The sequence below is a fragment of the Molossus molossus genome, unplaced genomic scaffold, assembly GCF_014108415.1.
Source record: "Molossus molossus isolate mMolMol1 unplaced genomic scaffold, mMolMol1.p scaffold_m16_p_7, whole genome shotgun sequence".
Lineage (NCBI taxonomy): Eukaryota > Metazoa > Chordata > Mammalia > Chiroptera > Molossidae > Molossus > Molossus molossus.
This window is the reverse complement of record NW_023425401.1, coordinates 78,949,560-78,962,470: the sequence shown is the minus strand read 5'-3', so window position 1 is coordinate 78,962,470 and position 12,911 is coordinate 78,949,560. Positions and strand designations below refer to the sequence as shown.

Here is a 12,911-nt window from a genome sequence, read left to right as displayed (position 1 = left end):
ATAGCAGGGGAATTCAACACCCCATTGACAGCACTGGATAGATCCTCTAGGCAAAAAATTATCAAGAAAAGAGAGACTCAAATGAAGTACTAGACCAAATGGATTTAATAGATATCTACAGGAATTACACCCCAAAACTTCAGAATTCACGTTCTTCTGAAGTGCACATGGGACATTCTCAAAGATAGACCACATGATGGGACACAAATTAAATCTCTACAACTTCAAGAAGATGAAATCATATCAAGCATCTTCTCAGATCACAATGGCATAAAACTACAAATCAATTGCAACAAGAACATGCAAAGACATTTGAACACATGGAGGCTCAATAGCATGTTATTAAACAATGAATGAGTTACCATGGAGATGAAGGAAGAAATTAAGAACTTCCTGGAAACCAATGAAAATGAACACACAACAACTCAAAATCTATGGGATGCAGCGAAAGCAGTTCTGAGAGGGAAGTTCATAGCACTACAGGCCTACTTCAAGAAACAAGAAAATTTTCTAATTGACTGTCTAACCTCACAACTTGAAGAATTAGAAAGCAAACAAAAAGAAAACCCCAGACCAAGTAGAAGAAGGAAATAGTAAAGATTAGAGTTGAAATAAATGACATAGAGACCAAAAAAACAATTCAAAGGGTCAATGAAACAAAGAGCTGGTTTTTCAAAAAGATAAAAAAGATTCATCAACCCTTAGCTAGACTCACCAAGAAACAAAGAAAGAGCCCTAGCCGGTTTGGCTCAGCGGTTAGAGCGTCGGTCTGCGGTCCCGAGAGACCCAGGTTTGTTTCCCGCTAAGGGCATGTACCTCGGTCGCAGTTTGTCCCCAGCTCTGCTTGGGTCGTGCAGATGGCAGCCACTCGATGTGTCCCTTTCACATTGATGATTCTCTCTCTCTCTCCCTCCCACTCTATCTGAATAAAAAATGGAAAAATGTCCTCGGATGAGGATATAAAACAAAAAAAATTAAAAAAAAAAGAAACAAAGAAAGAGAACCCAAATACACGAAATCAGAAATGAAAGAGGAGAAGTAACAACTGACACCACAGAAATACAAAATATCATTAACAGCTACTATGCACAATTATACGGCAACAAATTCGACAATCTAAGCAAAATGGACAAATTTCTAGAAACACACAGTCTCTCAAAACTGGACCGGGAAGAGATAGAAAACTTGAACAGACCAATAACAACTATGTAAATTGAAGAGGTAATCAAGACTCTCCCAGGACACAAAAGCCCAGGCCCGAATGGCTTCACGGGAGAGTTTTACCGAACATTCAAAAAAGAACTAACATCCATTCTCCTCAAACTATTTCAAAAACATTCAAGAAGAAGGAAGACTTCCAAACTCGTTTTATGAGGCCAGCATAATTCTAATTCCAAAACCAGAAAAAAACACTACAAAGAAAGAAAACTACAGGCCAATATCCCTGATGAACATAGATGCCAAAATCCTGAACAAAATACTAGCAAATCGGATCCAGCAATACATCAAAAAAATTATTCACCATGACCAAGTGGGATTCATCCCAGGGATGCAAGGCTGGTACAATATTCGCAAATCAATAAACGTGATACACCACATAAATAAAATGAGGAATAAAAACCACATGATCATATCAATAGATGCCGATAAAGCCGTCGACAAAATCCAGCATCCATTTCTGATAAAAACACTCAGCAATGTGGGATTAGAGGGATCATATCTAGACATAATAAAGGCCATACATGAACAACCTACAGCCAAAATCATGCTCAATGGGCAGAAACTAAAAACATTTCCCTTAAGAACAGGAACAAGCCCTGGGCGGTTTGGCTCAGTGGTTGGAGCGTCGGCCTGCGGTACAGAAAGAACAGGAACAAGACAGGGATGCCCACTCTCGCCACTCTCATTTAACATAGTATTGGAAGTCTTAGCGATAGCAATCAGACAGGAAGAAAAAATAAAAGGGATCTAAAGTGGAAAAGAGGAAGTGAAACTGTCATTACTTGCAGATGACATGATATTATACATAAAAAACCCTAAAGACTCCATCAAAAACCTACTAGACTTAATAAATGAATTTGGCATAGTTAGCAGGGTACAAAATTAACATCAAGAAATCGCCCTGGCCGGTTTGGCTCAGCGGTTAGAGCATCCACCTGCGGTCCGGAGAGGCCCGGGTTCGGTTCCCGCTAAGGGCATGTACCTCGGTTGCAGTTTGTCCCGGGCCCTGGTTGGTCGTGCGGGTGGCAGCCACTCAATATGTCCCTTTCACATCGATGTTTCCCTCTCTCTCTCTTCCTCTCTCTCCCTCCCACTCTGTCTGTACAAAAAAAAAATGGAAAAATGTCCTCGGATGAGGATTAAAAAAAAAAGAAAAAGAAATCGACGGCATTCTTATACACTAATGATGAACTCACAGAAAGAGAAACTGAAAAAACAATCCCATTTACAATCGCAGCAAAAAAAATTAAGATACCTAGGTATAAACTTAACCAAAGAAGTAAAGGACCTATTTGCAGAAAACTACAGGACATTGAAAAAAAAATAAATAGAGGAAGATATAAAAAAGTGGAAGCACATACCTTGTTCATGGATTGGAAGAATTAACATCATTAAAATGTCCATATTACCCAGAGCAATCTATAGATCCAATGCAATCCCCATCAAAATACCAATGACATACTTCACAGAACTAGAACAAATACTTCAAAAGTTCATATGGAACCAAAAAAAGACCCCGAATAGCCACAGCAATCTTGAAAAAGAAGGACAAAGCAGGTGGGATCACAATACCAGGTATCAGGTTATATACTACAAAGCGACTGTAATCTAAACAGCCTGGTACCGGCACAAGAACAGGCATATAGACCACTGGAACAGAATAGAGAACCCATAAATGGACCCAAGGCAATATGCTCAATTAATATCTGACAGAGGTGGCAAGAGCATACAGTAGAGTAAAGACAGTCTCTTTAATAAATGGTGTTGGGAAAACTGGACAGCTACATGCAAAGAAATGAAACTAGACCATCAACTTACAACATACACAAAAATAAACTCAAAATGGATAAAAGACTTAAATGTGACCTGTGAATCCATAAAAATCCTAGAAGAAAATGTAGGCAACAAAATTTCAGACATCATACACAGCAGAATTTTCACTGATACATCACCTAAGGCAACAGAAACAAAGGAAAAAATGAACACATGGGACTACATCAAACTCAAAACCTTCTGCAACAGCAAACGAAACAACCACCAAAATGGAAAGGCAACCCACTGTACTGGAGAGCATAATTACCAATGATATATCAGATAAGGGTTTAATTTCCAATACATATAGAGTGCTCATACAACTCCACAAAAGGAAGACAAAGAACCCAATTAAAAAATGAGCGGAGGAGCTGAATAAACACCTCTCCAAACAGGGCATACAAATGGCCAAGAGACATATGAAGAAATGCTCAACATCACTAATCATCAAAGAGATGCAAATTAAAACAACAATGAGGTATCACCTCACACCTGTCAGAGTGGCCGCCATCAACAAATCATCAAACAACAAATGTTGGCGAGGGTGTGGAGAAAAGGGGACTCTAGTACACTGCTGATGGGAATGCAGACTGGTGCAGCCACTATGGAAAACAATATGGTGTTACCTGAGAAAATTAAAAATTGAACTTCCATTTGACCCAATGATCCCACTTCTAGGAATATACCCTAAGAAGCCTGAAACACCAATCAGAAAGAATATATGTACCACCATGTTCATAGAAGCACTATTTACAATAGCTAAGATCTGGAAACAGCCCAAGTGTCCATCAGTAGACGAATGGATAAAAAAGCTGTGGTACATATACACAATGGAGTACTATGCAGCTGTAAGAAAGAAAGATCTCTTATCCTTTGAGACGACATAGAGGGACCTGGAAAGTATTATCCTAAGTGGAACAAGCCAAGCAGAAAAAGACAAATACCACATGATCTCACTTATTTGTGGAATATAATGCACATAACAGTCTGTGGAATAGGGTAGACCCAGAAACATGGAAGTAGGGTACAGACTGGCAATCCCCAGAAGAAGGGGGGAGGGAGGAGGGAAGAGATAAACCACAGAACTTATATCCATGTATGCATAACCAATGGGCATGGACAACAAAGCTGGGGACAGGGCGGGGGGATGGGGAAGAGGTTGTCAATGGGGTAAAAAAGGAGAAACTTCTGTAACAAAAATTAAATTAAAAAAAAAAAGAAAAGAAAAAAGAAAAGTCATAATCCCCCCTCTAAAGCTCTTCTGGGTATACTAAGGAAATAGTCCCTTCCAAATATCTTCAAGTCCTCGTTCTCATTCATAAATTAAACTGCTTTCCTATTAAACACGTTTTAATGTGTTCACTTGTATTGCTTCCTCTAATAGGACACCTAGTATTATAACAGTACTTTTTCTTTGAACACTTTTCATTCCCCAGGTACAAAAAAATATCAGCTATATAGTTGTACATATGGGATATAAACAGACATGTGTACAAGGGCAGGGAGCCTAACAACCAGTGATAAAGCAGGCAGCACAGTGTGTGGCTCCTGTAAGAACTCAATACATGTTAATTCCTCATCCGTTCCTAGTTCCAATCTACAGACTTACACTGGATCTTATTTTTAAGATCTAATTTCAACTAGGAATGATCCTTGCTCATAGGGAGCAAAATATACTTGGAAGCATTAAACTTGGCAGTATATTAGGGGATATTAATTGTTCAGCATAGGAAACAAGTACAGAAACTGGGAGAAACAAAACTAACATGAGATTGTGTATCCCAGTAATAACTGACAGGAATGACATAACTTCCATTTTACAGGTACCTTCTTTTCCAAACAAATGAATAAACAAACTAGTGGATAAATGGATTAACCAGTGAATGAACATAGTTCAGAGTCAGTGAAATGGACTAGAACAACCAGGAATACAAAAAATGGCTGCTGATGTTACTTATGTGCTATGCTCAGGACTCAATGCTAAAGGTTATTTCATTTAGAGTTTAAATAAAACTGTAAAAGTGATTACTGTCCTCATCGTATAAATGAGGTAACAGTCTCATAAAGTAATCTATCCAAAGTTTCCCAACAGATGGCAAACTGGGATTTGAACTCAAATCTTCTAAATCCAATGCTCCTTTTCATCTCATCACAGATGGTATTTCATTCTTTCAAGAAAGAAATATTCCAGTAAAATTGGCAATAAAGCAAATTTCCATAATTCTAAAACTATTTTCACTATGGCTTCTCATAAAAACCTAGAAATGTTTTCTATAGTTAGGGAAAGGATGTGCAAATACATGAACTTAAAATTGTGCTTAAGTATTTCTAATTGCTTTAAACTATGTTTCTACATGTTAAGTTTTATAATGCCTGCCAATAAGTGTTCTGAAAATTTTCTCAGCCAAATCTTTCTTATATTTCCTCATCCTTCCCCAAAGGCAAGAATTTTTTCCACAATGGTAGAACCCCAAGCTCCATCCTTATGATTAACGTGAGGTATTTAACTCTGGTAAATGTGCTATCCATTTTTGAAGTTCCGGGTTATCTTACACAAATTGTCTCCCAATGCAATCAATTTTTGACTCAATATTCTTTATATTAAATTTAATTTACAACAGAAACCAAAAGGATAAGCTTTCTTTAAATTCAACCCCTAAAGAATAGATCAAAACATTAATATTCTGAAATATCAGTAAACATTTTCAGGCTAATCTTTATAATTTAGAGTCAGTAAACTCAACTCTCAATCTCATAAGAAATTACTACATGGTAGATTTCAAAATCATTTTCTAAAGGACAGTATTACTGCTGAGTCACTACAACCAACTGACATAGTTTTTCATTCATTCAACAAAGACATATTGTGTACATATTAGGCCCAAATACTCATTGTTCGAGATCCTGGGGATACATAATAAAGCAGACAAAACAAGACAAATGAGGTCCCTACTCTCAATGAGTTTACAGTCACATAGGGACAACTATTACCCAAGCTTACAAAGTCTGATCATCTGACCCCTGCAATGAATAAACAAAAAAGAATTAAATGAAACCATGCTCAGTGCTATGCAAAGAATTCAAATCTGGTGATATTATAACGACTGGATGGTCATTTTAGATGGGATCATAAGGGAAAGCCCCTTAAAAGAAGTTACTATAATTTAAGCAGAGATGTGACTACTAAGAAGAGTGTCATGTAGAAATCAAGTAGAAAATCATTCTGGTGGAGGGAATAGCTAATGTAAAAGCCATAAGGTCAAGGAAGACATGTTTAAGAATAAGAGAGATATCACGTATCTGGGGGTGACCTTGACAAAGAATGGTAGAAATTTAGATAGAAAGGGTAGAAAGGGGTCAGATCATCAGACTTTGTAAGCCAGGGTAATTATTTGTATTTTATATTTGATATGGAAGGTAACTGAAAGAAGCAACATAAAATCTGGAGTTTTCACTAAGAATTAGAGTCAAAACTAGAAAAAAAACACATTAAGTCCATGTATTTGCTTGGTTCTATACTCTGCACTCAAAGAAATTTATCCCAAGACAAAAAAACAGAATCCTAGAGCTAAAAAGAACCTTAAGGAATGTAAAGTTAGCATTCATTGTTTATGTATGGAAGCTGAGTCTGAGAAAAAAATCATCCTTCAGATTGCTTCATTAATGGCTGAGAAAAACATCTCCGAAAATAAAAGCAATTAAGATGTCTGGGATATATCCTCAACTCAAACTCACATTAATCAGAAAATTGTCCTTTTATGTGTTCGTACACTGGACCACCATGATTTAGATGCACGTGACCCATCAGAAAATTTTTTAAGTTTTTGTGACAGCTTTCGACCTCGATCTAGAGCTGAAAACCCAGTAATGTGTTCGATCAATTCCACTATTCCTATCTCAACTCATTGGGTACACAATAACTTGAAGATTCATTTATTGAGTGAATGGTAAGGACCTGCTGTGTGCAAGGGATTGTACTGGGAAATGAACTAGTCAAGTAGTAGCTATGGAACACAAACACAAAAAGAGAGATACCTACACACAAACATTGACACACATTTTTATACATAACGCAAGTAAAAATAGCCAACATGCCTCTCAAGTTGGAAGAAATATTTCTTTCCATGGAAACAATCAGAAGGCAGCATGCAAAGTAGTCCTTGAAGGATAGGAGGGATTTACAGAAGGGAGATTTTTATACAGGCGCAGCAGGGGCAAAAGAAGTAGGTAAACTGAAAGCAGGCCCTCCAGAGAAGAAGTCCAGTGTTAATTAAATTTAGAGCAACTATTTCCAATATAAAAATACTTAAAACTGAGCTACACCTGAAGTTATGTATCATTTCAGTTCAGTAATGTGAGAATTTTGCATCTGTATTTATCACCTTATATAACACACACACAAAAAATGTTTTATAATATAAACAACACTAAGGCTAGGTCAGACTATTTCCAAAGGGAATGAAACAGGATTTCAAAGATCTTTGAAAACTTGCTTTCCAGGAAACAAAAAAAGAATTGAAAAATCATTTAAGGTGCACGGTACAAAAATGGCAAAAGGGCACATTTTAAGAAAAGGTATTATCATGCAAAGTGTTTTAAATTCACTATCTAAAAATTCAGAACATAAGGTAGATGAGAAAGTGCTATCAACATCACAGTATAAAGTAAGTTATGGCACTATTTTTTAAACTAATCTATTGTTTTTCTTGAAATAATATCCTGCATTGCTACTCCATTTACTAATTTTCTGCCCTTCTGGAAAAGCATTGTTTTAGGATGTTAACTCTCTTGGAAAGTGACAAGTAATGATATAATTCAGAGGATTTTTTTTAAAAACCTGTTAGAAGTTCACTGTATTTTCAGTAAATCATAAAACTATTTAACACTCTCCTATCCAACTCAAGAGCAGAGCATCAAAAAAGCGATTATCAGCCCAGCTGCTGTGGCTCAATGGATTGAGCATTGTCCCAAGGACTGAAAGGTCCGGGTTCAATTCCTGGTGAGGACACATGCCTGGGTTGCGGGCTTGATCCACAATAGGGGGTATGCAGGAGGCAGCCAATTAATGTTTCCATCTCTCCATCCCTTCCTCTCTCTCTCTCTAAAAAAAAATAAATAAAAATAAAGAATTATCAAAGCTAACCAGTACATGCTGTTCCTAATATGTTTGTTTTCTCCACTTTCCTTCTTAAAATTCATTTTTCATTATAAGATTTAGTTGCCTACATGAAGTTTTCTCTGTGTGGTCTAACAAATTCTGGGGAATTGTTTGGACTCTATCTCTACCCTAAATGGCAACTCAATGCAATGAAGGTCAAGCAAATCCAGATGGTGGGAGTAGAGAAGGAGAACAATGAAATTAAGGCACAGCACAAAAAGAACCTTGAAGGTATTTTTACTTGGAAAACCAAGAGATACAAGAACTGCAAAGGTATGTATCATTGTTCAGTCAAGTCCTTTTCCTTTACTATTTTAAATTCCACATGATTCACAGTTCTCTGAAACCGACCTGCACTTTCACATATTCATGCCTTTGTTTGGGATGCCCATCCTCTGTGTCCCCGTCTCACAACTGTGGAATTCTCCTCATCCTCCAAGCATAATTCAAACGAAGGTCCCATGGCCTTGCCCTGCTCCACTTTGCATTATGGGAAGTTGTACTCACTTTGTAAACTCTATTTCGCCTGAGTTTTGCAAACTTGTATTATCTTTCCTATGATAGCACCTGTCACAATGACCTATACATAGAAGGTATTCAAGAAATGTTTTAATGAGTTTATCATATTTACCACAAAATATGATCAAATGAGATCAAAATATTAAAGATGCCATCAATGATCAAGATATTGAGAGAAACTAGCCAAGTAGATATCCAGAACAACTCAGGAACATTTTTACCAGATTCCACAACCCTACAAGAGCAGAGCTGGGCCTGTGGTATGGAAGCCCTGGCTCCTGGCAGCCTCATGGATCTACCTTGCTGCAGTGGTGTCCTCAGCTTTCCTGAGAAAGAAGTCCTGCACCACCCACACTTCTCTGAAAACAGCTCTAGACTCAGCTGTTTTCTAGCCCTCACAGAAAGAGCAAGCACCACAGGGCTTAGAACAGCAAAATGAGTCCCATTAGAACCCCTTCCACCATGGGAGGGTCCAATGTCCACCTCTCCCCTACTTGTCATAGAAATAGCAGAGGTAGCTGCTCTTAGTATGCTTCTCCTTTTACCTACCTTTATGACTAAAATGTGCATAAAACCAAACTGAAAATAGAAGTCCAGCATCACTGGGGAAAATAGCCTCAGGCTCTCTCTCTATCACATGTCTGATGAGATTCAACCCAGAGGGCCTGAATATCTTCATATTTTCTCTTATAAGCTCAAATGAGAAATGGACCTATTCAAATTAACAAAGGCATTTGTGAAAAATGCTAGATTTAAAGTTGCTGTGAGAAGGCCTAAGAATTTCTTCCTTAAAAATTACACACATTCCCAACATGTACTTTGTTTTTGTCTGCTAAAGTATTGGTATGTAGCATTTATGGGCACATGCACACATATACACACATGGATAATTATTTAAACTACTTTAAGAAAATGACTTTTTTGAGAGGAAATAAATCAAACCCATTTACCAATATACATGATTCCCTTACTACATATATTCAAACAACTTCTTAAAAGTATAGGACTTTGGGCCTAGAAGATATATTAGAAACATACGTATTTACATAAAGCAAGGAAGATAGTATTGCGACAAGCAGCCACTCTAAAAGATGAAAAGCCAGGCAGGGGTTGGGAACCTTTTTTCTGCCAAGGGTCATCTGGATATTTATAACATCATTGGCAGGTCACACAAAATTATCAACTTAAAAATTAGCCTGCTATATTTGGTCAGGCTAATTTGGTGAGGTGTGTGATGTTAGGTGGTAATTGATTTCTCAGGCCTTATACCCATGGCTGAGACAGAAGTTCCTCACTCCTGGATGACTGAATCCAAGGGCTGAGCAGTGGCTATTAAAATGGTAAGTGAGCCAGCTGGTGTGGCTGGTGTGGCTCAGTGGTTGAGCACTGACCCCATGCACCAAGAAGTAGATGGTTCCAGCTCAGGGCACATGCCCAGGTTGTGGGCGCAATCCCCAGTGGGTGACATACAGGAGGTGGCCAATTGAAGTTCCCTTTCATGATGTCTCTCTCTCTCCCCCCTCTCCCTTCCTCTCTCTCTAAAATCAATAAAGAAACATTATTTTAAAATGGTAAGTGATTCTAGGGTGCAGAATCCTATCTGCTTGGCAGGGGTACTAACCCAAGAGATACTATGAAACCAATGTAAATGTGAACATGAGTTCAAGTTAAAGTAATGAAGAAGTCTGAGGTTTATATTTAAAAGCATAGTACATTTAAAGCACAATGAGTGCATTATCTCAAGTATTCTAAAAAGTGTCAATGCAGTTAACACTACACAGGAAAGTGCATTTCCAGACCTGGACCCCCAGAGTAGGTAAACCACAGCAGGTAGAAAGTATACATATACATCAACATGTCCATAGATATTACACATTCATATATTCAGGACTGGAACAATTTCCCAAAGTACTATAAAGTTAAAAAACAAATACACAATCCATCTAACTTTCCAGACTTCACGAAGGATTGTAAACCTTCCTGCAAAATATACTTTACGTTTCTGGAGTTAATGTTGGTGTGAGTTTTCTTTGTGGCTGTTTTTTAATGACTGGATTGGCTGACTGCAAGTTTATTAAGATCCTATTCTAATTACTCTCTGTACTCGTGACCGTGGATATGAGACGTGCGGGGCCTAACTAGTCACCAAAGCGTTATGCAGGCGGGGAGAGGACAGATCACTGAGAAGCATCCTAAATTCCTGGTTTCCCGTCTCTTTCTGTCCCTTCACGTTCCGTCTGGTAACCCGACACGTCATCCCTACCCTTAACAGAACCTTCGGGAATCCCTCTCCCGATCTAGGTCGGAGCGAGGCGCTCCCCACTCCAAACCCAGGGGCCCCAAACTTGGGCGGGTGGAGGGCGCCCCAGGGCCGCACTGGCCGCAAGGTCCGGGGACGACCCCTTTTGGGCTCGACTGTCAGCACCCCAGGGGGCGCCCGCGACCGGCCGAGTCCCGCCGGCGGAGGGACAGACGCCTCGCCCCACTACACTTAAGACGTTCAGCACCCACCGCCGCGAGGGTGTGAGGAAGGACACGGTCCAACTCTGAGGAACCCTTAGGGTTCACGCGCAGACACCGAGGGGGCGTCCACGGGGACTTCGCTCCCCACAGCCGTCCTCATCCGTCGCCTGCCGACGGATACTCGGGAGGGCGGCAGGCTCGGCCGAGGTGCTGTCGCGGCCGACCGGGCCCGCCTCGCGGCATGTGCGCAGCACCGCCTCCCCGGGGTCGCAGGGCCGGGAAGGCGGCCGGCCGCTCCCGAACGCCCAGCGGGCCGGCCCAGAGTCCCGGGCGGGTGGCCGCGGGCGTGCGGAGCACGGGCCCGGCGCAGACCCCGGGCCCCGGCGCGGACCCGAGCGCGCACCCGACCGCGCCCGCGCCCGCGCCCGCCGCCAGCGCCGCCGCGGCCCGCGCGAGTTGCGCTAACTTTCCGGGGTGGTGTGGGGGAGGGGCGGGCGCCCAGGGCTCGGCTGCCGGGCCTTACCTGTGCTCAAATTGTCGTTGATTTTCAAGGGCACCCGCAGGATATAGACCAGGAAAAGCACGATGAAGAACCACACGGTCCAGAGATACGTCCAAGACCAAACTATGCAGGACTTGAGCTGCTCCAGAAAACCCGTGCCCGCTTCAGCCATTTTTCAGCGCTGCTCTCTGCTGCCGCGGCTCCCGGTGTCTGTCGGATGATTCACTGGCCCAGGCTCCACTCGCAGCGCCGCCGCCGCCGCCGCCCGAGCGCCCCCGGAGCCCGCCGGCCGCCGGAACACGGGCGCGCTGCCTTTCCTTTTCCAGCCTTACTGTTAATTCTCAGAAGGCCCCTAGAAGTGGCTTTCGTGGAGGGATCACGTGGCCCTGCCCCCTCACGGTCTGATGCCATTTACATTTATTATGCTTCTGTTTAGAAAGACAGGCCCAGGCGGCAGTCAGGGAAACTCTTGACATAACAACAAACGTTGAGGACTTCCTATGTGCGAGGCACTGCTTCAAACTCTGTATAATCTTATTGAATCCTTCAGTAACCCCCATTCTATACAGAGGGAAACTGAGGCACAAAGTGATTGAGTAGTTTACCTTAAACTGAAGCTAAAATTCAATTGCAGTATGATGGATGCCAGGGCACGAGATCCTAAACCCTGCACTCTTATTTCTTTCTCTCAGGCTCAGGGGAATGAACAAACCCCGGGCAACTAGGAAAAGAAAAATGTGCTTCTGTCACTGGTTAGTAGATCTGAAAAGAAATCACTCTTGAGCAAAATTTGGGTTGTACATCTGTTTACCTTTGTTTTGTCTTCCTTGAATCAGCACCGAGGTTCTCCAAAGAAATGTCTTGGAAGAATGTTTATTTATCCTCCAATTTGGGGGGCAATCACAATTCAAACAACTCTTGGTCTGTTTTTAATATAAACAATTCTCTGGGATAATGTTGGCTTAATTCTGAACTTGCTACTTTAAACAAGTAAATCATAAACATTTTTTGTGAGTACTAAATAAAATGTTAGCTTTACTAAATAAAAATTTAAAGTCTGTTTCTGTCTGTAACTCATTTCACTTTCTATGTATTAGGTGGTAACAAAGCAATTGCGGTTTATCGAATCTACAGCCAAGATTTTTAGAATTCTGAGCATTCAGCAGAATATTTTATTACAGATTTTGTTTTGCTTACTTGTAGTTTTCTCCATAATAAAACAAGCTCCTTCAACTT

At 40.6% G+C, this 12,911-nt stretch overlaps 1 protein-coding gene across 6 annotated transcripts in view; it reads right to left on the bottom strand.

Moving 5' to 3' along the window:
- Window positions 1–12,028, bottom strand: part of ST7 (suppression of tumorigenicity 7) — a 357,848-nt gene extending 345,820 nt beyond the window's left edge. For 2 of the 6 annotated variants that reach the window (XR_004957295.1, XM_036246200.1), the window contains exon 1: window positions 11,697–11,878. Coding sequence is in view for 5 of the 6 variants with exons in the window: in XM_036246200.1 (XP_036102093.1) it covers window positions 11,697–11,847 (151 nt within the window). In the remaining variant the exon portion in view is untranslated. Of the gene's footprint in view, window positions 1–11,696 lie in introns of all 6 variants that reach the window. The other 4 variants (XM_036246193.1, XM_036246194.1, XM_036246192.1 and 1 more) reach the window with 3 other exon arrangements.
- Between the last annotated feature and the right edge of the window lie 883 nt (window positions 12,029–12,911).